Raw genomic sequence first — 27,838 nt, 5'->3', positions numbered from 1 at the left:
GGGAAAAGCTGAACACGTGAGAACTGAGGAAATTATGTTTGTGTTAATGTCTGTAATAACTGTGATGGCGCTCTAAACATGCAATAAGATTTGTTAGTCCCTAAAATTGTGTAACCATACTATAAAATTATTCTCCTGCTACATTGTTTTATTTTCATGTACAGTTTACTACTGTAAAAATAAATTGTATTGAAATTTATATTGACACTCTTGTAGTAATGCTAGCCTACCATTTGTCTATATAGTATATACAATGAAAATATGCATGGATCGCATTAAACTCACGTTTAATTTGTCATTCAAATAATACTGAATGTTTCACAGTACTTGATAACAAAAATATTGTTTTTAACTACACGTCACCGAAAACTTTTTTTTTATATAATGGCAAATTGACAAAAACTTGTTTTTTCCAGTCAGTGTTGTACACCAACTTTCTTTAAATGGTAGCCTAATTGTTTTGTTTTTTTACAATTTGTTGGTAATATGAAGTAACATTTATGTTGAAATGAATTTTTTTACTGGGCATAAAACATCTATAGGTTCAAGTTTCTTGGAATTCATACATAAGCAATGCTTTTTTTTTTTTTTTTTTGACATTTAGGCAGGCCCAACTTTACACTGTTAAAATATTGCTCTAAGAAACCACAGACCTGCGTGTACAGCCTGCGTGCATAATCTAATCAGGCGTGCATAATCTAAACTAATTGCGTAGGATTATAAAAAAACCGTAACAAAATTAAAATCTAGTATATATAAAATACGTAACTCAGATCAGCTAAAACCACCACTAAAGCATACATGTGAATACAATTAACACGTGATTTGCTTGTTTCCGGTATTTCCTTTGAATATTGAATTACGCCCCTGACTGCATAATGATCTGACAAATCACCGACAGTAACAAAATTAAAATCTAGTATATATAAAATACGTAACTCGGATCAGCTCCAAGACATTTCAGAATAGTTGTGCTAAAACTAACACTAAAGCATACGTGTGGATAAAATTAACACGTGCTTTGCTTGTTTCCGATATTTCCAATGGATATTGAATTACACCCCTGACTGCATAATGATCTGACAAGTCACCTACAGTCCAAACGTCGTTACATTCATCTGCCCATGGATATACATATCGGCGCGGCCATGCTTGCATGCACACATCGTACCATTCATCGCGGTGTCGAAGAACTTCAACAGTTGCCTCTTCTGGAACAGCATGTTCATAGCTATAGACAACATAGTCCAGCCAACTTCTGTAACTTGTGTTATCACGTTTGAAATCATTTCCTATACGATCAAATGTCCACTGTAATTCTCCAATGTTTGGTGGCATGGTAGCATGCAACTCATCAAGTACATCAATTGCGTTTTGAATGTTTGCTAAACTATCAGCATTGAAATCTCCTCCATATATTACTGGTTCGTCATTAGGGATATTGAACGTTGTCATGAAGTTATATAGTTCTGCTGCTTGCTCCACTCGCACTTTATCATTCTCTTCGCCAGTGTATGCCTGCATATGCGTTCCAAAAATATGATACAGTCGACTTTCATCATCGATGGTTTTCTCGATCTTTGCATACATGGCACCCTTGCAAAAGAATGTCCCGTCAACATCAGTAAAACTCTCGTAGACCAATTCTTCTTCGTATAAAATCGGCCAACGAGAAGATATAAATACACCACCATTCTCTACCTTTGGCGGATCAACGAACTGGCAGCTATCCAGGCCAACAGTTGCGGTGTTGTGAATAAAACCGTGATAGTTTAAAAGTTCTCGAAGATCGAGTTCTTCGGGAAAACACCCTCCCATGAACACTTCGTTAAAAATGATGACGTCAAGATCTGGAGTGGTGTCAAGAACATGGAAAAAATTTCGGCAGCTAGATTCACGTTGTCCATGCTGTTCAAAGACGTAATTAATCTCATATATGTTGTATGCTATGATGGTGAGTTCATTAACAGGTTTGGGGTCGTCATATATTACCGCTGGTGGGGCAACGCACAACACCTTCGTACCGTTTTTACAAGTTGGGTCAATAATTGGTAGGTCAGGTAGCTCAGTAGGTAGCGACTCCGGCGGAAAGGGAATGAACGGAGGGAGGTCAGGCGGGTCAAGTTGGACAGTATCGGAATTCAAAATATCAGCACTGCAAACATACTCCAAACTAAAGTGTTCACAATAAGTCTCAGTGGCATGGCAGTCAGGTGCATCGTCTGTTGGGTAAAATATAAACAAGTTTATATTATCACTGTTAGGAAGTACGTATCTCTGCCCGAGATGTTTATCATAAAATTATAATATTGGTTTAGCAGAACACATGCAGTGAAACACTTTAATTTGCATGTATCTTCGATTTACTTTTACAAACAGACAATGAAAGGCTTAAATATATTTTTCAGTTTTTCATCGAACGATGCAATATCAAAGTAATTTATTTTGATCATGCTTAAAAATACATGAATCCACATTATTTTTTAATTTGTAATATTGAAACCTAAGTCACAAGATGGCTAAATAGAAAGTAAAGCAGTGTTTGTGTTCGTCAGACTCACATGCCTTCAAGCTTTCCCATGGAATGCTCTGACAATTACGTTAGAAGAATATGCCGTACTGCAGAAATTACAGGGCGCAACCTAACACTGGCCGAGTAGGATATGGTTTCCCCTGTCCTTCAGTCTCCCAACAACATGATCGCCAAAATATGAGCTTGGAGCTGCGAATTCACGAATAATCCCGTGGGCTAATTAGGGTTATTTGGCTCCGTCTTAAAGAACTAGGAATGCCCATTTGCGCTACATCCAAGTAACTTGTTAGCTTTTCGTTCTACACCTCGGGGTACACGCGCCGGCTGAGTGTGCCCTAAACCTATATTCACCTATATTCACACTAATAAGTAAAATTGCACTTGAAATGGTAAAGAATTAATATAAGTTTCGTTGACTGCGAAATATTGGCCAAACATCGCATTTTTAGCAAGCAGTGGGATATACTCGGTGAAAGTGAGAATCTTCAGTGGGATTAAAACGCCACCAGGCGGTCACATTGCGAGATGTGGTATGGATGTTGTCATTCGCCATTCATCTGTGATCGATAATTTTCCCGGGCACAATGAAAATGTAAACACACACGCTTATGTTTTTATCACGATTAAAATTTTACAGATTAAAATAAAAATCACATCTAATGGGCACGAAAAGCTAAATGAAATCGGTGTATACTTTCTGTGATTATTTTACGTTATTGAACCAGTCAACAATAATCGATGAAAAGTGGATTAAGTTGACGGTAAAATGATTTTTTTTTTCAAAGACATATATCTTTTTCTAATGTCTTTTTTGACAGACTACGAAATGACTGACAACACTGCCATCACTGTCCGGGTGGTCGCTTTCACCGCTTTTACTGTTAATTACTTCAAAAACTTCGTTTCCATGGTCACTATCAGCATCATTGTCACTTGAATCATTTTCTGACGACTCATTCACTGTTTGACAACCTAGTCTAGTCTAACGTTTGTTTGTTTGAATATGTGCAGATATTTACATTTGTATTTTTTTCATGTCACGTTTTTTTAACTGGGAACTTTATATATGACACATAATGGTAATCTAACTTGATCTGCAGTTAAGATTAAACTTTAGATTAAACTTTAAAATGTAATGCTCTGAGCTGGCGGTAAAATAGTGGACATCGATTAGGCACTAACGCCATCATGTGGTTGGGTAGTTGTTAGTAGGAAGGTGGTAAATGGTCCACTTGCCTCTGGCTTCTCCCGCAATCTGTTCGTGACAAATTATAAATCAAAATATTGTCCAAACTATGGTAGCATGTTGAACCTTTAGTACATGTACATTCTATTTTACTGTTTAAGCCAATATTCGCATATTTCTAGTACATTATTTTTAAATGGTATAAGTTTTTGGCATATTCCTCCTGTTTATATTATGTATATAATCACCCAGTAAAATGATAAATTTTCAATTCTTGACTGTGGATTATTAGATATGTTTGTTTCATTACGAGTTCATAATTGTGCGGGCATATACTTGGTATATAAACAGAATGTATCGTGGCCACATTTTGAAGAATTGGGGACTATTAATGTTGGTTCCGTTTGTCTGTCCGGCCATCCATCCGGGTCATTTTTCAAGCATACTTTGACCGATCTCATTTATACTTATGACCAGATGACTAACACTGACTATCAATGGCTGATCGGCGGCCATTTTGGTCCTCGTATTTGCTGTTATTGAAAATAAACGTGCCCAAGACGATTTCATTCAAATTTTGTATCACGATCATGCATATTTTTTTCAAGATTCCGGCCAAAAAACCAACATCTGTTGGCCATTTCTTTCTATTCATATCCGATTCCTCACTAATATGTCATCTGATTCATTTGAAGAATCATAAAATCGCAGTCTGTAAATGTTTAAAAAAAAACAGTTTTTCTGAGCACAGGTTACAGGTGCACAACATTTGTTTTTGTCATTTATACAAAAATGGCCGACTTGTAGCAACATGAATCATGGTACCCATGTTAGTTTCTCCGAGTATATTGACTGATTATGTTCAATTTTGAAATACAGATAATACATGACTTGTACTGAGCACTGACATTGACCCCTCCCCGGTATTACCAAACAAGGATTGTGCATTGTCAAAGTATCAGTCAATTAGTATTGTCTTAAATTAATAAAACAAAATGAACTGCATGTATATACCCATAATCATTATCAGCCACTGATTACTCTTATTTAGGTACTAAAACACAATCGACAATTGGACCAACCAAGTATGCATTCACAAATGGTATCAATACTGTTAGCAATTCTAATTGGGTTACGAGGATGATAATTTGTCTTTAATTACAGCTAGTCTCTTCAATTTTCAAAAAAGGCATTGTTTGTTAATTGCATCCAACTTCAATAATTGCTCAAGGATGTATAAAATGAAAATGTTCAAAATTATTTAGCTTCATATAAGAGCATGACATTTTTCAGCGATATCGATAGAGCCAACAAAATTATCTCAGACCCAAAATAGAGGCATCCAAAATATACAACGTTCTCAGAATTATCTGGTCTCCTAGAATTTTTAAATGGACAACTTTTAGGTAATAAAAAAACTTGTTCATGGTTCTGTAATTTTCTGTAATATAGGTGCGGTGACGCGTTTTTCTTGTTTTCTCTCGAAATGTGTCACACGTTCTAACTGACACGCATGCTGATCAAAAAACATTGTGAACATTTCTTCGCAATAGTATGTATGTAGTACATATATGAAAGATTTTAAAAAATCACTGACAATGTTTGTTTGCTACATCACTTAACAACTCAATAATGTCAGTATTATCAGCAATTAACATACTAAGTAGTCAGTTGAATGCGAATTTCTAACATATCAGGAATGAGATAATTCATAATATTTTGGCAGAAACTCCCAACACGTTGTGATGCATATCTTTCGAGTGGCGCGCGTGCTGAAAACAGAAATATGTATCGATCTCTACATAACGCCATAGCATGTTTGTCGCACCTATACGACCAGTTTTAAAAACATCATTGACATGCTGTGCTTTTTAGTTTACTTAGCAACGCAATAATGTCAGACGTATCGTTAACTAAAGTAATCGTTTGGATAAGAAATCATAATATAACAGAATATTTCGAACGCTGATCTGGAATAAGTTTTTCCCACTCAAGGTAAAACCACTGATCTTTATAACACAACGATGACGCTGACGTAAAATAATATCTGACTACGTGTTAACTTGATGAACTTACCGATCCATACACTTGGTCTTGTATTTTTTACCAATATTTCATTGCATTCAACTTCTACATAAAAATGATAGGCAACATAAAGAAACACTCATTTATATACAAAACCTGTACTTGAACTATATATCAACACTTGTATTTCAAAGATCCTACTACGCCTAAAAGACTGTGTGATTATTTATGGTAGACACAGTTTCAACTTTATCCCATTGACCGACTTATACTAACAACGTGCTCCTCGCTATATGTGACAACGACGTTAATTAGTAGATATGTAATTTGTTCTACGTAACACAGCCTACCGAACCTACAACGTCAAGCGATACAAAAGCTGATTTTAGATATTTGGTAATGCACATTTTAAAAAATGTATCAATCAATATGAATGGAATATTTATCTATACGAGAAAAGAACATTCTCCATTTCTATATTCAAGTTAAGTAAACTGGGGAACTGAATACAGTGGCATGGGCCGCGTTTTTGTTATTTTATCTACGTTGTGAGCAAAAATGTTTAAGCTATGCATATGCAAATACCACCTAGATAGCTGAAAACAATTTTGGTCGACAAAATATTAATTTGCAAACTATTTGCATGTAACCATCATAAATACGTGTCTGTTACATGACAAGTCGCCACGTGTTTACTCACTTGAATACAAGTTAATTTGGGCTAAAAATACATGCACTGAAAAAAATATGAACAAAATCGGTAAAAAACCAACATTTCTATCACTATATATGAAAACAATATTTACCTGCTAACGTGTTAGAAATAAGTGACACTAGAATGAATATTGGTAGAATCAACATGTTGCTGGTGGTTTAGAAAACAAACAAGTGGAGTGATTTGAAGAGCGGACTTTGCAGCAATTTTACCGTCCGACAGTGCAATCTTATCTAATATCATCGTTATGTGTTCGTGGGGTGTACAAGGTGATACCCTAATTGACACAACACATTAACATAACGATGTTACAGAGGTAGGTAACATTAAAGCGGGGGAGTCGTCATCCGCGCATGCGTCAGATGGCCATAGCGTGTGATTGTTTACAAACAAGCGTCTACCCATGAGCCTTTTGCGTTGTTAGCGTGTGTTGTTATCGTCACTTGGGACTCAATTTCCCACTTTAAGGTCAATACACAGTGCAGGCTCCTACATTGTAATAACTAAACACAACATAGATCCAGTCTACAAGCATTTCTATAACACTCATACAGCGAAAACATACGAAGTTGGTACATTTGAAAGTTTCCGACATAAACACCGCCCTCTGAACTTGTACTAACCAATCACATGGTATGACTCACTGTCTTCTCAACGTTAAACCAATCATAGATTCATTGGCATTATTAATAACATATGATGTCATTCTGTGTGGTCTATGAACTTGTTATTTAGATATAAGGACGACACACTGTCCAATAGTTCATGATAACTGCTAGGGCAATGACGGGGATGTTTTCGTAGTTGTCGGGCCAATTATTAAAGAGAACATTCTTGTCCGAGCTCTGTTAACATGCAATAATGGGCAGCGTGGGGTATTTTATTTCAATTATAATATCATGGACTGTCGAAAAATTGAGTATGCTTGACAGTTTGGTAAGTTGGTACGTCGTGGACGCGTGTATTTCAGTTACCCGTATGTAAGTTCACCAGCAAACGATGCCAACATATGGGAATATATACACATAGGTAAATTTTCAGATGAAAATGACCAGGAGTTGTTTGAAACATTCATACTAATGCATGCACTATTCCATCAATACACACAACCGACAATACATCATTATACTTTGCATTTAATGTTAAGTCATTTGCCTGCTTTCTGACCATCAATGACAATCCACTTAATTAACTTAAGGCTATGATTCCAGAGACATTGTTATTAATGATCAACTCAAAATCCCAGTTACTTTGTGGCCAATCATGGTTATTCACCAAGACAAACCCCCAGTTTATCTTCGACCTTTGACCTATTTATAGTCCCAGGTTTTCCAAGAACATGAAACATGGTTACTTCGTCATGAACATGCGCAATTCAAACTTGATGAGGTCACAAACATGCAGATTAATATTCTGCATACACTTGAAGCCTAGTTTAATTATGGTCAGAACAACCTACCGAGTTATGATCTCCAAAATATGTAGTATACACGTATGTAGAACAATATTGTGTCAATCCTTAAAATACAAATGTATGATTATTCATTACTCACTAGCAATATTCTTAGTTATCAATCTACGCCAAAACTTGTTTTTTTATTTTTGATTGATCTCTATTGATGAGTGACATTACCAAGCATGCAGAGTAAAGCCCATCAAGACAGTTCATCCCAATTTAACCACCTTAAAGTGACCAGCTACCAACCCAGAGATATGCACGTTGCCTGTGGGTAGGCTAGTGGTGTAAGTTATTGGCAGTGACTGATAGATTAATACATTAGATTAGCTGGAAGTAGTATTTTGTCACTAGCCAATTATTACCACTATTTGTCTACCGTTAGATATCTTTTAGGATTGGTTAGAGTCTGAATCTTGAATACAGCAGAGTAGGCATCACAGTCGACCCTACACCAAGGCCATTTAGGTATGTAAAACTTACTGTTTGTAGAATCCACTTAGATAGCTGGGCGTAGCTAGCTGGCAAATGCTGCTTCCCTGTGCAAACCAAGTGAACATTTGAGTAGACTCCGGTCAGTCAAAATGACTATTTTGAACTGTAAGCATTAATCAGCGATTCTGCCAATGACGGAGACAAAAAATCTAGGTCAGGGGAAGCCCCATGACCCCAAGATTTTTTTCACTTACGTCACAAACCACGTGACCGAGGTAATGTGGCGAGCCATCTTACCCTGATATTCACTCTGGTTCTTTTCTCTTAGCACCGAGGACGAGACCAATGCTATGGAAAGTGTGGGGTGGTTGGGGGGGGGGAGTCTATGGTTGGGTATGAACTATGTGAATAGGCGGGTTCGAAGAACCCTCTGCCTACATTCACTCGTTCAATTACCCACCATATACTTCGGTCAGTCAAATGACTATTTTGAACTGTAGGCAGAGTCAGACATCGATAGGTGGCGGGTTTTCCAAGCAAATAGAAAATGATAAAAGTCTTTTTTTCCCAGACCAGGATGATACACTCTACAACTACCACTCATCATCTATCTAAGACCCCAAAAGAGGGTAGTGTCTTACCTTGCCTGTGCTTTCCCTGGAGAAAAAAGCCAAAAATACTGCTACGATGACAGGGTTCTGTGTGTCCAAGAAAGTTAGACCCAAACCCAATTCAGGGGGTAGTATGCTTTCGAAGTAAAGACCGAAACAGTTCTGCATGAGGACAGGAGTGCTAACGGTAGAGAAATCTGTCCGCAAAGATGCCGAGACCGACTTATTGCCTATGCACAGTGACTCAGCAAACAGAGTCTGACCCGCTACAACAGGACACAACCTAAAGAGGCCCTCCTCAATGGATTGGGTGTCTCTTAGGTAGTAGTTGATAAAAATGTGTTGCGTTCTCCAGAAGCCTGCCCTCAGTATATGTTCAAGGCGGCTAGCGCTAGTGAGTTAGCAATCGCACGGACCTCATTCAGTCGTAAATGGTGTCTTTGCATGCTCTGTGTCGAGGAAATTAAAGTATTATAGACCTCTAATAGTCGCAGTAATCCATCTGGCGATGGAAGTCAGGGAGGCCGGTCTATCCTGCCTGCCTGGGCCGTAACACAAAAACATGTGCTTGGCACCCCGTCTCGAATCTCTAGGACGGTTTTTGTAGCAACTCAGTGCTCGAACCGGGCAGAGAAGCAACTCCTCCTGATCCTCTGGGTCAACAATATTTGACAGCTGGAGGATGACGATCAACTGAGGATCGTGTCCTGGGATTTGGTTCTTGGCGAGAAACCTGATTCGTGTCTTTAGCACAACTTGATTGTCCATAAAGGCGAGAAGAGCAATGGCCCTCAGTTCTGACCGACGCCTACCGGAGGTGAGGGCCAGTAGGAAGACCGTTTTCCACATCAAGCATTTTAGTGGTGCTGATTGAAGAGGCTCAAAGGGCGATCTGCTTACAGCGGACAACACAACCAACAAATCCCAGTTGGGCGGTTCACTTGTTCGGGGTCTTGGCCTCTGATTATGGAAAGCAGTAAATAGTCTCCTAATAATAGGACAATCGGCTAGTCTTGATCCCAAAACATTCTCAATGGCTGGGGACAAGGTCGACCTGTAGACAACGATTGCTGTGTAGGACAAACACACTTCGTCAAACAGTTGGACAAAGGAGTCTGCTACCTGGTCAATAGAGGGATGGCATGGATCGATCTCCCTTCTGCTACACCAGTGTATGCTCACCACCTTGAATTGTAGGCAGCGTTGGTGGGATCCCTGGTCACCCTGGCCAGGATGTTGGCAGCCTGCTTAGACAAGACTTTGCAAGTCTACTGAGAGCCTCTATGCGTGTAATGTGATACACCACTGGGCTTGTTAGTAGTGCGTCCTCCGGTTGGGAGAGCAGGTCCGGTGAGTCCAGAAGCACTACTGGTATTTTGACTAGCATTCCTAACAGAAGTGGAAACTAGGCCTTGGTTGGCCAGTGTCAATATGCAGGTGTGCACCTGCCGCAGTTTTCTCTGGTACCCAGTCTAGCGGGAAGGGAGGAAAGGCCTACATATCTATGTGGGTCCACAGGATCGGCAATCCCTGGCCCAGGCTCCTGGAATCGTCAGGAGTGTTACGTACTTCAGGAGCTTGGCGTTTCGGGGTGTGGCAAACCGGTCTATCATTGGACCGTCCCACAGCCAAAACGACCTGGAGGCTACCCACTGGGGTATCTGCCACTCTGTGTTCTAGAGACGGAGCTGCCTTGAAAGGGAGTCTGCCAGACTGTTCTTCACCCCTGGAAGGTGGTGTGCGGTTAGTTCCACATTGTATACCAGGCACCAATAGAGAATTTGCTCTGCTAGGACTGACAACAATGGGGAACACATCCGTGTCTGTTGTCTGTGTGGAGCAGGACTCTGTGGTCTCGAACTACGGGTAGAAAGTGTGGTAGTGCTAAGTGCACTGCTTTCAGTTCAAGCCGGTTGATATGGTGGTCTCAAAACTAATGCGGGAGCCATATATCTTGGGCTTGTTCGTCCAATAGATGGGCTCCCCAACCTTGGAGGGAGGCATCTGTTACCAGAGTCGTAGCTGCGGTGAGTGGGTCAAAGAAGACCCCGGTCCGAGATTGGCCAGTGACAACCCCCAGGGCAATGCTTCCTTCGCTTGGTCCAAGATCAATACCCGCCTGTCTAGTTTCCGTAGGTGAGCTTGGTATTGTAGAAACAAGTGTTGTACCGGGCGGCTGTGTAATGCGGCCTGGGGAACTACCCTTCAAACCGAGGTCATCATTCCGATGATCCGCATTAGTTCTCAGAGGGACACTGAGGGAACGCTGGCTAGACGTTCACCTAGGCTGCTAAGCACCAGGCAACGCACTAGACAAAGATATACTAAGCCTACCCCTGTGTCGAACTCCATGCCCAGGAATACCAACTGTTGCGTTGGGTAGGGATGGGACTATGTCTGATTTACTAAAAAGTCCAACTGGTGAAGTAAATCCTGCTTTAGCCTTACTTGCTTGGCTAATAACCCCTTGTTTGGGTAATGTAATAACCAGTCGTCTAGGTATGGATTGATGTGTACCGACGTTTGGTGAAGTAGCAGCACTACCTGTTCCATCCATTTTGGTGGAACGTAGGGGGCTGTGCATAACCCCAAGGAGGGGGGCACCTAAGATTCGAATACTTGGCCCAGCTGGGCGACGCAAAGGAGATAGCAACTCGCCAGGTGCAGGTAGGCCCCGCTTAGGTCTAGTGAGGCTAGCCAGTCGAAATGGTGGATGGAGAGAAGAATGCTGCATGGCGTCTCCAATGCGGAACCGATCGAGGAGCACGTACTGATTCAGTCTGCCTAAGTCCAGAACTGGACGCCCACAACCTGTAGATTTGGTACTACGAACACATTTGAGCAGAAGCCTGGACTTAATACCGGCTGGGCGTCCTTTTCCAGCAAACCGTCTACTTCTGAGACACTAACGAGGAGATGGAGATTTCAGCGGTATCCTGTAACAGTGTGTCAACACCTGGAAGGTCCAGGGATCAGTCACCTGCTGCCTCCAAACCGGACTACACTGGCGCAATCTGTGTGTGACAGGGATATGTGGCATTGGGTTCGGCAGCTGCGAGGTGTGGGTGATCTCATACCCATGAGTATGACCATGAGTTTCCCTAAGGCCTGAAGTAGTCACTAAGTTGTGATCTTGCCTCTCGTCGAACCCATGCCTATCCCCTTGGTCGCAGAGGTATCAAAAATGCTTCCCCCGCTGCCGGGGTGGACGACTGCCGGAGGAGAATGAGGAGCTACCACCTGGTCCCTTCTTCCCTGGGGGCGTGCCGCTACTCTTCCATCCCGCGGAAGGGTATGAGCACTTGCCTCCTGGCGTTGTGTTTTCTGTGCTTGGGGCACCCTCCGTTTACCCTTGGCAGTGGCCAATTGGCTAGCTTATTTGACCTGAACCATGTGGTTCATTGCACTCTGAAGCTCTGAGACTGCACCCGCCATCTCCCCCTCAAAGAGAGTGGAAGATGTCCAGTGTGCGTAACTGAGGCGGTGACATACTCTCTGACTCCGGCGAAAACACACACATCTAAGACTGCATCTCGTTGCACAGTAGTAGCCCCGGCCAGGAGAGCCAGGTGACACTGGAGAATGTCGCATGTAGCTGTGCGGTGGCCCACCAGTTAATGTGTCGCCTGGTCTAGGAGGCTGGTGCATTCTGCTTCCGAGGTGTCAGAGTCCTGGGTGCACACAATAATGCGCTCTAGCAACTCTGCCCTCAGGGCGTGATGGATCGTCTCGGGCTGAGCTGGCGAGAACACCCATAGAATGCCGCCGTCCCCTTTACCCGTTTTGCCAAACAGAAATTCGCGGTACCAGGGTCTGGGGAAGGAGCCTTGGGATCCGATTGGGGGCATTTGGTCTCATCCCACACTTTGGGGTCTGATCCCGAAACCACACCGACTGGGTAGCGTTTGCTCAGACTGCATCTGATCTACCCGGCCTGCCAGGGACGCAATTTGCCCAACAGTACTTCGACCAAAGCCCTCATCTCAGAGGCAAACCCGGTGTCGTGCGGGGATGGATCCAAGGGATCCGCAACTAGCCCCATAGGAGAAAAGAGCCTTGCCATTGCCAGTAAAATTGGGTAACCCACCGCCTGAAACAACAGACTGTGACGATGCCCTTGGATCAGCAGGGGGAGACCAGAAATTATCGGTACCTCCACCACCGAGCCTCCTACTTGACGTCTCAGTACACAAAGTACTGGTAGCCGAGCGTGAGGACTTTCCACTCATGCCAACACACAACTCACTTTAACCATTTTTTTACTGGATGTGCGACCTTGCTGTGAAAATACGAGTGACGCGGTCAGTCTTAGTGATATTGTATGGCTCTGGAAAACATCCCAGAACCCCGCACACAGTCACGACAAAAATAGCATTTCTAATGCGGGTTCTATGCTGGTAAATTCTGATTATAACCACTGCACAGTCGCCTCGAAAAAAGAGGAGACAAAACCGGCGACGAGCTGTCATTACATCTATCGATTTCTAAATACATTGGTAAAACATGAAAATGAATCGACATGCATGAGGGAAGCGAAATACAGTTGGAAAAGGCGACACAAAGAAATGGACGACGTAGTTAAATTGTGTCGCCGGGTTTTATTTTCTTTGTTGTAAAAATTATACACACAAAGGGGCAAACGGCACGGGGGTAAAAATAATAAGAATCATAGAAAGCTTAGAAAGAACTCCCGTCTGCTGAAGACACATTAAAAATTAATTAAAAATTACTTGTACATGAGTTATTGATGGAAACGCTAAAAACTAATTATGTAAATCAGGTAACTAATATGAACAGAACAGAACAAAAAAATTTAGAACTATTATGATAATTAGAGAATTAATATGAACAAATTTTAACCCAAAACTAATCAGGGCTGTCTATTGTCCTAGAGCATTTATGTACCAAATTTTATTTAAATGTGATGATCAGTAATTGAGGTATCAGTGTTAATTAATTATGTTAATTAGGTGATTAATAAGCATAAATATTTACCAAAAACTAATTGGATCTCTGCATAGTTCTCTTTAAAAGTTTCATTAAAATCCAATTCGTGATTTTTTATATATCAGTGGAACATTATGCAAATTAGGTTAATAATATTCAATTAAAACTAATCAGGTCTCTGCATAGTCCTAGAAGATCTATGTAGCAAGTCTCATTGAAATATGATGATTAGTACTTGAGATATCAGGCAAAAAACTGAAAATTAACTAATTATGCTAATAAGGTAATTAATATGCACAAATATTTACCCAAAAACTAATCAGGGGTCTGCACAGTCCTCAAGTAACTATGTACAAATTGTCATTGAAATGTGATGATTACTACTTGAAATAACAAAAGCTGAAAATTAATTATGCAAATTAGGTAATTAATATGTACTGATATTACCCTAAAAACTATCAGGTCTGTGCAGTGTCCTATGACATCTATGTACAAAGTATTATTGAAATGTGATGATTAGTACTTGAGATATCAGTGGAAAAGCCAAAAATTGATTAATCATTATGCAAATTAGGTAATTAATATTGCACAGATTTTTACCCAAAACTAATCAAATTGCTGCATTAGTTTGGAGCATCAATGTGCCAAGTTTCATCAAAATCCAATGAGTGGTTCTTTAGATATCAGTGGAACAGTCATGGAACAGTTAAAATCAGCTAATTATCATGCAAATTAGGTAATTAATATGCATGGATTTTTACCAAAACCTGCGCATTGGCCTAGAGCATCTATGCACCAAGTTTCATCAAAAATCAATGTATGGTTCTTGAGATATCAGTGGAAAAGACACACACACACAGACATACTAACTGCAAAGGCTCCCTTTTTGTGCTTTGCACACAGGAGTCAAAAACTTATCCTACCAGCCACTGTTTCGCATGCCGCGTCAGCAACCCAAGCCAGAAACCCGGACAGGAAAAAGCAGGCCTTCCAGGCAGAGCCGCTAGACTTCATTCCCATCGGTGCAGAGATAAAGAAAAGATCAGGGTAAGATGGCGTTGCCACATTATTTCGGTCACGTGGTTCGTGATGCAAGGAAAAAAAATTTGGGGGTCATGGGGTTTCCCCTGACCTAGATTTTATCTCTCCATCATTGGCTATGGAGTCTATGGTGGGTATTTGAACGTAGTGAATAGATGCGTTTGGTGTTTAGTGTATGCACTATTGTCATATTATCGCTAGTGGCTCTGGAGTAACTAGGTTGTGCTGTCTTGGATGGATATGCCATAGTGCTAGACGATCTAAGTGCATGCCCGATTGGGGGAGGGGTTTCAGCAGTTCCCGGTTGTAGGGAAGACTTCTTGTGCGGTTTATCAATATCGGCATCAGGAAGAGTGTCCATCATTGATGAATTCAGAACATGAACTTCAAAATTTTCTCAACTGACGGACAAAACGCCTCCTGCCAGCTTTCCACTGAGAGTTGTTGAAAAACAACAATTTCGTGCTCCTTTGTTGCACTAGGCAAAACCATTAATATAATAGTCTGGGTATAGACTGATTCTGGCAAAATAAACCACTCTTATCTGAGAGACATTATTTAGGGCATTATTTAATGATATATGAATATGCACAAATTTCGTGCAATAATTGAGGATTCCTAAACTTAAAGCGGGGGAAGTCATCACCTGCGCATGCGTCAGATGGCCATAGTGTGACAATTGTTTACAAACAAGCGTCTACCCATGAGCCTTTGCGTTTTTAGCGTGTGTTGTTATCGTTGCTTGGGAGTCAATTCCATGGGCGTGTGCAAGTGATGACCCTTCCGTTTTAACTTATACTGAACAACTGCTCTACTTTGAACTGTGAGACAATGATAAAAGGCATGTCATAACAGAACACTAAAAACATTAACATTTCATTTAAAAAAAATGGAATAAACTGACTGAATTAATTGAATAAATTATTCATGTGAAAGTTTGTTAATGAGATCAAAAGTTAATCAAAATTTACTTTATATTTTATATTTTTTTTCACCATACAAGTAATTGCTTTTAAACCAGCTGCATGTTCCAGCGTGAATCATTAAGCATATCTACAAAAAGTGGCCAGGCTTCTTGAATTAGAAGGAACAACAAAAAATTTATATGTATAAATAGTGGGTTTTTTTCAAAATCAGAGACTGTAGAAATGTTTTCACAATCACATTTTAGGTGAAAATATCTACTCGTCTACTTTGCATTTCTTTGTTGGAGGTTTATCTATTTCACTTTTGTCAGACTTTGCTTTAAGTCTTTCTTGTTTTTTGGAAAGATAATCTTGTACATTATCATATGTCTTCTTATGTAAATGACTGTAGAAAGATCCAATTTGGACGTATTCTGAAAAAAAAATAAGAAACTTTTAGGAAAAAGGAAAAAAAGTTCAGATTAGCTGAACTCGCTAGTATGACAAGAAGCCATCAAAGATGGCCGATCCCCTGGCTCGTTTCACAATGAGTGAGTAGAGGTCACTGTTATGAATGGAGGACTGTACTGTACCAGCAACTGTAACTGAACAAAGCTGTTGTGGAAACCTCAATGGAGAGTACTGTAAAATCTGTATTTGAAACCGTGGCTTCTATTAAAAAGGTACAAAGCAACAGAAGGGATGCAGCTTCTATTGGAGTAACTACACATATGAAAAATTGTGAACTTTCAGTTCTAAACTGTTCAAAAAAAATGGGTATGACTTCTATTAGGGATGCGGCTTCTAATACATGCGAATTACACATTATGTGTTCACCAGAACAGAACGACCATCAAACATAAGTTTCAAGATGAAAAGAGATGAATACAAATTTGAAGTATTTCCCCATTCTGTGATATATGCAAATATGCAAATCACTGCACCAATACAATATGCCTATATATGATGCCTACCAAGTTTCAAGATGATAAGTCAATGAAGTCAATTAGTGATTGTTTTAAATTAGACAGTACTTATATATACACCACATGTGATTAAAAATACATATTCTCAATTATGCGACTTGTTTTGCCTATATAGAAATGCACCTGTAATATACGTAAGCACTACCAATAGAGTAAATACAGTAGATTAAATATCAACATACATACCTTTAAAAAACTCCCAATCGCTGCTTATTTGTTGGTATGCAAACACTTTACATGACTCTTCTTCATTCAATGCGTTGAACTGTAGAACAAATATAAACAAGACATGTCAATGCCGCTGGAGATCTTACAGAACTTACGAATATTAATGATTAAATTCAAATGAGGTACAGAAAAATAGAAACGAAATCACACATAAGATGAAAACAATTCCAACTCTGGTTCAAAAACTTGTTGATGCCAACTTGTGTTGTACAATGATATTGTTTATAATTTGTTTACGAAGACAGGCATTTCCCGCTACTTGGATCATGTTTGCATTAGTTATATATGGATTTCAGCTACAGTACTTAAAGACAATTTTGGAATATGACAATTTAGTTTAGTTTAGAAGGTGATACTACTACTAAGGAGATTGTGAAATTATCCGCTGTGTAAATCATATACAAAAAACTTTGGCTTTCGATAATATAAGGTTATTACAAGGATACCTCAAAGTATGCACGAAGACAGTACAGCAGCAGTATTTACTGACGCGCAGCGGCGGGCTGTGCGATGTTGTACTGTGTGAGTGCATACTTTGACGTATCCTCGTAATAACCATATTAATAATTAATATACATCTTTCCTCTCCAAGGATACACCATGGGAATGTCGAAATTCAAAATGATTAGAACAGAATCAGCGAACTTCTTTGTGTGGAGTTCGGTCAAACTCTGGTGGCAACCATGTTTGTTTTTATTCTTATTAGAGGACGCTTATACGCGTAATCATTCCATATTTGGAATTCGCATTTCCTAATATGGTAGGATGAAAATACCCCGTAAAATACCGCAAAATTACGGCACGCTGTAACTTATGGCGTTACAGATGTATAATAATATGAATTACTTGGAGTGTGTTTATAATTATGAAACACTTTCAATGTTCATACTCAAACAGATTGATACGATTGATTGATTGGCTTCAATTCAGCAGCCCATGCATCTAACACATTGTCTTGTAACATGGTGGTACTATCCCATTGTGGTTTCACTATGGCAACAGATATCAACTAACAATTGTGAAGTACCATACTAACCAGCTAGTTGTCACGTTGGCTAATCAGATAGAATAAGATGGGAATGGTATCCGTGCTTCCAATAGCAAAATAGGATGGATGAATTGCCAAATAAATAAATAAATGCATATACTTTGTAATGTGTCGTACACAATACTCACAGTAATCGTGCCATCATTGTTGACATAGTTATACAGAAGTACATGTTGGCGAGAACACGGTTGAAAAATCCATAAGATATCATCGTCATTGAAATAGACATTCCATGGTGGGTTATTAGTTTCTAATTTACACATTTCATTGATGGTCCATTTTTTAGCTCTCTGCATGACTTGAAGTATCCACACCATCGGATACCTGAAATAGACGATTTATCATTAACTATGAGATTATGAATAGTAATTTCATTTGGTATTTGTTTAATTGTTAATGTAGGACACAGCTACAGTGGTCAGTGGTTGTGATCACTCAGCAGTGTGACAGTCCATCTAGATCTCAGACCAACAAAAAAGGAACAGTATTTGGTTTGGGAGAATAGCATACTATTGCATTGGTATGTTACAATCAATGTTAATTTTTACATTGTTCCTGCTCATCGCAATGAGTACATGCTCTCTGTATGATACTCTGTTCTTTTCTTTACTGTCATCTTGCATATTAAAAGCAGTTCTAGGGCTCTTTGAGTATTGATTTGAATAACGAACAAATAAATAAATTTTACATAGTCACTGGGTTTTAATTTAGCACATTTTCCAGTCATCGAAATAAGCAAAATTATAACACAGTGAACAAGTCATTGAAAATGACACAGTCCCTGTTAAATTTTTGAAAGTTCTTTTTGTGCTTGTCATATTAAAGTGGAGGGGTTGTTGCGAGTGTGTCCTTGAAACTTGAGTCCCAAGTGGCGTATACAACAGATTGTTTATTTGCAGCAGATTCGAACATATTTTGCGTGACGACCCCACCAGTTTAAGACATAGCAAAGAAAAACATAGATCACAAGTGAAAGCATGTCCAAGTTATCACATTTTAAACAAACAAGATGGCTGCCAGTCAGCCATATTTGATCAAATTGCAAATTGAATTGACATGTACATGTATCCAATTATGACATACTAAATATCAATGAAAATGATACATGGGTGACAGATATATAGTAATATGGCCAAAAATAAAAACAGCCATTATACGGGCATCTTTGATCTGATTATGAAACAAAGTGAAATGTATGATGTATGTGCCAAATACGAATGAAAATGGTACATAAATCTTGGAAATATAGTAGTAAGGCCAAAAATTCAGATGGCTGTCAATCAGCCATGCTTGATCCGATTTTGAAACAAATTCACATGGACATGTATTCTAACATGTAGTAAGGTATGTGCCAAATTTGAATAAAAACTGAAAAAGCATGTCCAAGATACCTTATTTAAAAAAAACACAAGATGCCTGCCAGTCGGCCATCTTTGATCCAATTGGGAAAGAAATTGTCATGGACATGTATCCTAACATGTATAATCTATGTACCAAGTTTGAATGAAAACTGACAAAGCATGTCCAAAAACGACATTTTTAAAAAACAAGATGGCTGCCAGTCGGCCACTTTGAATTGAATCGCTAAACCACTGCATGTGCATATGTCCCACATAAAGTACTAGGCACATGCAAAGAATGAACAGAATCGGTCCAAAGGATTCTGAAATATGACTCCGGACGAATGGACGCATGAACAGACGAACGAACAGACGGTCGGTCGGAGGACATGTATCTTAACATGTATAATCTATGTACCAAATTTGAATGAAAACTGACAAAGCATGCAAAGAATGAACGGAATTGGTCAAAAGGATTCTGAAATATGACTCCGGACAGACGGAAGCACGGTCGCACGGACGGAGACCGAATTATAAGTCCCCGTTTTCGGACTTCATCCGAACAGGGACTAAGAATTAACCCTTTTACAGTATATGGCAATGATAGTCAATAAGCTGCTGTACTGTGATATCATTCATAATTTTGCAAACCTGCATGTGAATGTCTGATACAAATGTCGGACATTGATCAGTATGACATGTAGTTAATATGTAGCTTGCAATATGCTGGCAAAATGTTGTTTTATTAAAACAAAGGCACATATATTTAACAACAACACCATTAGTTTTACATTACAATGTGAATGGCAGGGTCTTGCCAACCAGTCCTTGAGCATGCACAAAATGTATACAAAACCACAAGTTGTAAATTATCACTTGATTTAAATAAAGATAGAGAGATGTTAAACTTACCCTTCAGCAACAACTGCCACAAGGCCGGATTTCTTACTGCATGCTATACATGATACAGGTATCTTTTTAGTTTCGGAGGTTGAAAGATGGTGAGTGTTGAGAAGGGTCCCCTCCAGGTAATTCCATACTCGGATAGTTCCATCCTACAAGACAAATATTGATATTAGGATGACAATATATAAACATCTAATCATTGATATTGAGCATTCTTTGATTCCAAAAAGCTAAAATATATTCTCAAATTCACTACAAAACACTAATTTCCACGACACTGCAACCAGTAAGACACTGTTTAGACATTTGTTTTCATATGTACATTTGATCAAATTAACTATCTGGTAGAACAGCCTTATTGACTATAAAATAAAGTTCATTGTTATTATAATACAAAACATAAACATACTCACACCTGCTCCTGACAGCAATATATATGAATTCCCCGACAGAATTTTCAACCGACTCACAAAACTGCATACGGTACATGAATTTAACAAAAAGTGTATGAATTAGAGACATATGTACAATTTTGTCAAGCTGAATTGGATTGAAGGTTTTTCATACTAGTTGAGTACTTTTCTGTTACTATAAATTCACACTGAATATGTTTTCCCCTAGACTGAATGAATTTTTAGATCCTGATGGACGTAATGGTATAGAGTCAAGCAGACTGACTCATTGTAGAGAATGCACCAAAGAATGGGCACTTTCATATTGTTAGATATTATGAAAAGCTTTGTGTTCACCAAATGCAGAATAATACTTTGGCGATCACAAATCATGAAGATAAACCAATACATATCAATGTTTTCATTGATATTAATTCACAGCCAAATAGTTGAGAATGGCACAGATAAACAGAGATTTGTTTTTAAATTTTTGTTTAAAAATGTCAGTAGTGGTATTCTAGTGTAGCATGCAAACAGAAAAAATAATATTTTGATCATATGGTTTATTACATTCACCACATAGGGTTGTTTTATAGTCTTGGCTGATCGAAGATGATCAATTTGTATATCACCCTAAACTAGCTGTATTAAAGTTTGTACTACTACCATATTTGTTCTATTAGTAGTGCATGAATTTTAATAAAAGCACAAATGCAATTTTTGGTTTACATACACTTCTAATGAAGATGCATCTGGATGTGTCTGAATAATGGAAAAATCAACAAAATGAAATTTACAATATTTTTAATGGAAAATGTTCGAAAAATATTCTGTACATATTTTTCATCTCAGAAAATTGTATTGAGCTTAATTAGTCATTGGTTTTTTTTTTGCTTATTTCATTGGTAATTAAATATGATATGAAATTGAAACAAATCGGGCCTGTGCATTGGCCTAGAGGCACATATGTATCACGTTTCATTGAAATGTGATGATTAGTACTTGAGATATTGGTAGAAAAGCCAGAAATTGGCTAATTATGCAAAATAGGTAATTGGTATGCATGAATATTAACCCCAAACTGATCTGGTCTATTAATTTCCCTATAGCCACTATGTACCAAGTTTTATTGATATCTGACCAGCAGTTCTTGAGGTAATGTTATAATATACACATATAGAAATACACACACAAGAGTCAAATGGATACATGATCATATTTTGTTTCAGTAATAAATGCCTACTTACTCTGTGTGCCCCAGACAGTAACTATGGATATTGTATCCATTTGGAAAATGACTCACTCTGATCTTTTCATCCCTGTCTGCCGTAACTACAAACCGATCATCTTCAGACAGAATCTGAAATAAAAAAATTGACATTAAATGGGTATCAACAATCCAATTCAACGCCAGCAAGTCGTATTACAAATTCTTCAGTGACAGGCATTTGATGGCAAAATAAACATCAAAATGGAGAACTTATACACAAACAAAAGTAAGGTAATTAAATCAAAGAAAACACTTCTAGACTAAAACAGATCAAAAATACAAAAAACACAAAGTTGGAATTGATAAACTTGACAGTATTTCAGTAAAAAAAATCTTCGAAACTGACTGATATTTTGAAAAAGTGGCTCATGAAAATAAAACAAAGTGAGAAAAGTTTCTGTTTACATTATTTAAAAAAAAAAAAATTTTCGATGCTAACTTAAAATCATGCATTAATTTACATAATCTATCATCTCACTTAATCCCTTAATAAATCCCAGATTCAACTGGCAAGAAATCCTGTGGTTTTTATAAGTTATACCATCATATACATATTTATTATTTCTCTGTAAAAATATAATGGCAATAAGTTAACCATTAGGACACCTTCGGTTTGATACTTACAACATCTAAAACCATTGATAGATGACCCAGAATCAATTCTCCTGGTTTGTCAGGATCTAGAATTGAGAATTTATAGACATCTCCCGCTTTATCAGACACAATTATATTATCTTCATTGTGAGAGAAAGCCAGCGCTGTACATCGTTTAACTACCGGCCTAGATTCAAAATAAAAGTACAAATTAGATTATAAAATGCTGTTGATAATGTGAATTTCTATGAATTATTTTTTTTATCTTGAACAACTCATTGTCAATAATTGACTTGTATTTTACTGATTTTACATCTGAAGGCACAAATTGGGAAAACAAAAACATTTTGAATAGAATCTTGATCAAGGGACGTACAAGAAAAGAAACTAAATAGAGGGACAGACACATTTTGCACTCCATCCAACAGGAACTTGTAAAGCTACCTGACTATTACCAGTACATCGGGAGGATGTAATGGGAACTTTGAACTTGAATTTGCCCATCTAGCCCATTCAGATAGTAGGTTGTGTTATAATAGTTTAATTACTTCAATATACTAGTAGCACTATGTACTTAAAAATAATAATGCATTAAAGTTCAATTATGTGTTTTATATCAAAGTACACAATCTTTAATACATTAATTTTAATGATCAGTCATAAAAGATGCTTACCGGGTATTATGTTAAAACGTGAAATCTATAGAACTTTCACTTGCAGTATATTTTTTTACTATATGGGTGAATAGCTAATTAACTAATTTGCGAAAACTTCATGAGACATCAATAAAATAAATTTCTTATTTAAACCCATTATAATTTTAAATTTATTATACGCTTGTTTTTAATCATATTCCTTGCTAATTATTCAATAAAGGTCGTGTATGCAATGTATATATACCGTACTTCCCCAGTATAAGCCCAGGGGCCTGGTATGTACCCATTAGGATATTTTTGGTCATATTCAGTAAGTATTTAGGACTATGATTACCAGCTACATGTACAACTTTCTATATATAATATTTATTGGTTCTATGAACTTTCACCTACCTTGAACTTAACTTTGTCCATTCAGTGGATGTATTCCACACAGTTAACTGTTTTTGGTTATCACAGATAGCAAAATATTCTCCATTTTCTGAGAACCCACTGGCTAAAATCCTTCCACTATCAGTGCTAAGAAACAGTTATAAACAGAGAATTTATCAACTTGTAATTTCCAATTGTTCATAAATAACATATTAATAAACTGAAATAAAACAGAGATACACCTCTCCCCACACACACACGAGGGATGAGATCTCCTTTGCTATACCATATTTTCTCTATTAGAAGTGCATCTCCAATAAAAGTGTATAAGCCAAATGTTTCATTTGTTGTATACTGAATTGAAATATTATTCATTCAGAAAAATGTCACATTTGCGTGATCTGATCATGTTTCTGGAATATATACAACATAAGCTAATGATAGCATTGAAATATCCACTTTATGTGGTACCGGTAATTCTCTGTGTTTCCATGAAAGACATAATATACAGATTCAGTTTGCCAGAATTTGTAATTGGTGCAAAAACAGTTAAAATTCTCAAGAAAGACCAAGACGTCAAGATTATTACCAAGAAACAGGCAGTCATGAGCTCACACTGTAGTCATGAAGTAAAATCAAATATACCTGTCATCTGTCAAACTTTCTTTTTGTTTTTTCTTCTTCTCGCTTTCATCATTCTTATTTTCTGGGTCTGGACTTAATAGGTGAAGTTGAGGTTTGCAATTCCTGTATAGAACAGTACCGATATAAATATATTAAAATAATAAGTGTTTTGTGTGTTCTAACTTCCTACACTTATTACAAGTTACTTGCGAATTAACTGTGAATTTTATATACATTTATCAATATAAATTTGTATAAAGCATTTAAATATCAAATAGATTGAACCAGAAATGGTATTACCGGTAGATATAAGTGAGTTTTAATAACTACTCTTGCATGTAGCGTTCATACACCAATACAGCACATTAGAGAGAAAATTTGCTAGACAGTCAGCAATGTTGCTTTCATGCAAGCATTCAGGGCCTGCTCGAAAATTGAAACATCACCATGCGATTTCTTCCCATCAGCACAGTCGGATGCGTCGACAAAGACACCATTATTTTTAGATGTAAACCACTAACGCCTTTTGAAAATTGTTTATATCGAAAAGTAATTGCAATGTTTGTGTTTTTGTACAATAAAAAAAACAGTTGTTCCACAAATACAAACAGTTGTTTCCTGCCTTTATTATTGCTATTACATTTTTATCCTGAAATGTCAACAAACTGTTTCCCTTGTACATACAAGTCCAAATGAAATAGTCTAAACACATCTCAGTGCAAAGTTTTATAGTCAAAAGGGATAAAATTCAAGAATATAACACCTTTCAGAAAAACAGAAACAAAAGTTTCACTGTATTTAGCCTGCCTTGAAAGCTGTTTGTTCCATGAAGGAGATACATGTATTACCGGTAGATGTAGTTTGAATCACATTTCATGGTTAATGATGTTCTGAAAGCAACATTTCTAAATGACTAACAAATTTGCTCACTAATGCGAAGCATTGGTGTTTGACAACTACTTGCAGACTAAAAAGGTGACTCATTTGCATAATTTGCCATGAAAATATTGTTAATATTACATGAATATATAATATAAATATGTTAAAATGCACCGTGGAAATGCAAGTTATTTATCAACAAAAGAAAACTCAATTTTAGAGGGGACCATTTTATCTTATTTGAAATTTTTTTTTCAGTTAATACTATTGAGAAAGCTTGTAACTATAAATACTGAAGTTATATTACACTTTTGGCAGTCCCTCTGGCCTAACATGTTTTTTTTTTTTCCAACTTGCGAATGCATTACAGCATTTTAGTGTAAAAAAAAAAAAAAAAACACTACACAAGAGGGACGGACTGTAGACAGTCTACAGGTCACATGTAACATCCCCAGAAATTTTTATTTTCACATTTTCAAAGTCAGAAATGAATCGTTGAAGTGTACAATGCGTCAAGTGACTGTGAGCATGGACGTACTCTGAGCAAAATAGTTTCAGAAATGCTTAGGGGTTTACTCCAAATCGGTGATATTATAATACTGTAAAATGACTAATTTCACTGGGTTTAAATTTCACTAATTTCAGGCATATTAAGTGGGTTTTGAAATTCACGGTTTTATCATTTAGATAATGTGTTCTATGCTAAATTTTACAAATTCACTGGGTTTTAATTTAGCGCATTTTTCAGTCAGCGAAATAAGCAAAATTAAAACCCAGTGAATAATTAACCCTTTTACAGTATTCCTGAGAAGTTGCGAAGTTCCGGGGTCCGTGGAACCCCGAACACTTAGTTTCCTCGCGGTAACTAAATAAAAGATAGTAAGCGGGATTTCATGGTCTGTCGTTTATAAACAAGCTGCCTCTCCGACAGACCTAGCCCTGTGTACATGTCTGTTGTTCCGACCGCTACGCCACCTTAGGGTGGACTGGAACAACAGACATGTATACAGGGCTAGGTCTGTCGGAGAGGCAGCTTGTTCATGTCACTTCCATTTTCAGTACAGTCTGAGTGATGTGCATTTCAAATTGACGCACTTGGCTAATTGTCGCATCGCCTCTACCGATTGGTAATTTGAACCGTTATAAGTTTCATAGTCGTAAAATTTGCACTTACCCCTTGGAATAAACTTTAAAACTCTGTAAACCAACACAGACTATGAAACCACGCTTGTTTATGTGGGCCGCCATTTTGGATTGCGCCTCCTACGTTTAAATATAGTTTTGTATTTCGTAAATCCAACGTAAACAAGTTGTTTGAGCATTAAGCTTAGCATCTAAACATGACATTCCATTCGGAGAAATTCTTAATTCTTTAAGGTAGCGAGAAGGTTTTGTGACGTTTTTAAATAAAACATTCTCTGTCTGTTGTCTCGTTATATATATCAAAAGACTAAGTATAGAGGTGCAAGTTCGCACAAACTGGACAGACATTGTTTACATAATTATCACGTGACATCAAAAATGGCGAACCTTGTAAAAATGACTAAGTACGCGATTGCGAGAGCACACTGCGGAATTTCCTGGTGAAATTTAAGTTATGCATTGTCCGTAATCAAGTCCACTGAAATGCGTCTCCGATAATCAAAAGACCTATTATTCCGATTTCTATGCAGGTTTGTTTTTTTGTCCCCAAATTATTTCATACTTGGCACCTTTAACAGACTATTATTCTGTGACAAAGCATTTTCTTTAAAAACCCAGACATATTTCGCACCATCATTATCTTTTGAACGATAACTGCGAGTTTGAATGTCCTAGTCCGAACGCACTTGATTTGGCGGCGGTCCCAATGAGTCGTTCTCGATCAAAACTTCAACTCGAGAAAAACGCGAAAAACAGTTTTGGTTAATAAAACACTGTAGATTTGCTGCATTATTATAAATATACACTAAAAATGGCCAAACATATTAACCACTGATATCATAGAACTCATAAAGAGTGTCAGATAATGAATAATTTCAAGCTCGAGCGTGAAAAATGAAGAAAACTGCTGGCATTTGAGTCCGTACTCCAGGAACGTTCGGGTTTTCCATTGTTATGCAAACGAACAACGAGGGATAATCCTCTGACAAACATTACTGTCCCACTGTACACGCTGACAGTTTACAAACAAGCTAATCCTTTAAGTGTCTCAGATAAGACATCTAATAAAACGGTTTTCATGGTGAAACAAAATGGCCGATGTTTGAAAAAAAATTGCTGTGTCAGAGTGCGACACTGAGTGGCAGATTTTTCTTTGCCTCGTCTGTCAACGCTTTCTTTCTTTTCTTCGCCATTGCGTTAGAAAAAAATGTATTAGTAAAATAGAATATTGACTTGGAAAATAAAACGATTTAAAAGAAAGTTGTGCAAAGTTACAGTACTCCTTTCGCACAACCTCCCGCCCGCTTCCGCTTTCCAATCACCTTTTAATTTTTCTTTCGCTTTTGCGACCGCTTGTTGAATTCAACCGGACAATTTCCGCTTTTTTTTCGACCGCGCAAACCCCGAAATATCACCGCCCACCTGCTCGCTCGCGCGCATTTAAAATTCGGACTAACAGAATAATTTCCGAGGTTCACATTGTCTTATAATTGTCTTTCTGGTTTTTATAGATGTTGAACAGATGACAAAAGTTCAAATACTTTTT

General features: G+C 37.9%; 2 protein-coding genes across 2 annotated transcripts; both read right to left on the bottom strand.

The window, feature by feature from the left end:
• Positions 1 to 270: 270 nt before the first annotated feature.
• On the bottom strand, positions 271 to 15,310 carry LOC144343738 (uncharacterized). The gene is made up of 4 exons (XM_085501883.1): positions 15,131 to 15,310; positions 11,296 to 11,866; positions 5,796 to 5,882; positions 271 to 2,222 (listed from the first exon to the last, which is right to left on the bottom strand). Exons 1-4 carry the CDS (start codon positions 15,308 to 15,310, stop codon positions 961 to 963), a joined length of 2,100 nt encoding a protein of 699 aa, XP_085358009.1. The 3' UTR covers positions 271 to 960.
• A 575-nt stretch (positions 15,311 to 15,885) lies between these two features.
• Positions 15,886 to 26,439, bottom strand: LOC100374052 (tRNA (guanine-N(7)-)-methyltransferase non-catalytic subunit wdr4-like). The gene is made up of 10 exons (XM_085501721.1): positions 26,324 to 26,439; positions 24,292 to 24,393; positions 23,668 to 23,793; positions 22,649 to 22,805; positions 22,002 to 22,114; positions 20,776 to 20,836; positions 20,369 to 20,511; positions 18,245 to 18,440; positions 17,027 to 17,105; positions 15,886 to 16,288 (listed from the first exon to the last, which is right to left on the bottom strand). Exons 1-10 carry the CDS (start codon positions 26,395 to 26,397, stop codon positions 16,131 to 16,133), a joined length of 1,209 nt encoding a protein of 402 aa, XP_085357847.1. The 5' UTR covers positions 26,398 to 26,439; the 3' UTR covers positions 15,886 to 16,130.
• Positions 26,440 to 27,838: the final 1,399 nt, after the last annotated feature.

Source organism: Saccoglossus kowalevskii, chromosome 7 (genome assembly GCF_978046115.1).
Source record: "Saccoglossus kowalevskii chromosome 7, keSacKowa6.1, whole genome shotgun sequence".
Classification (NCBI taxonomy): Eukaryota; Metazoa; Hemichordata; class Enteropneusta; family Harrimaniidae; genus Saccoglossus; species Saccoglossus kowalevskii.
The sequence above is the reverse complement of the archived record's forward strand: the minus strand, read 5'-3'. Positions and strand labels throughout refer to the sequence as shown.

Coding starts and splice junctions, on each gene's coding strand:
- LOC100374052 (XM_085501721.1), bottom strand. CDS start 26,397: ATGGCGGCCCACATAAACAAGCGTGGTTTCATAGTCTGTGTTGGTTTA. Junction 24,394..26,323: donor TTTAAAGTTTATTCCAAGGG/GTAAGTGCAAAT, acceptor TGTTCTATACAG/GAATTGCAAACCTCAACTTC. Junction 20,512..20,775: donor TATTGCTGTCAGGAGCAGGT/GTGAGTATGTTT, acceptor TTTGTCTTGTAG/GATGGAACTATCCGAGTATG.
- LOC144343738 (XM_085501883.1), bottom strand. CDS start 15,310: ATGGACACTCTTCCTGATGCCGATATTGATAAACCGCACAAGAAGTCT. Junction 5,883..11,295: donor GCATGGAGTTCGACACAGGG/GTAGGCTTAGTA, acceptor TATATAAATGAG/TGTTTCTTTATGTTGCCTAT. Junction 2,223..5,795: donor AAGACCAAGTGTATGGATCG/GTAAGTTCATCA, acceptor TTTACCCAACAG/ACGATGCACCTGACTGCCAT.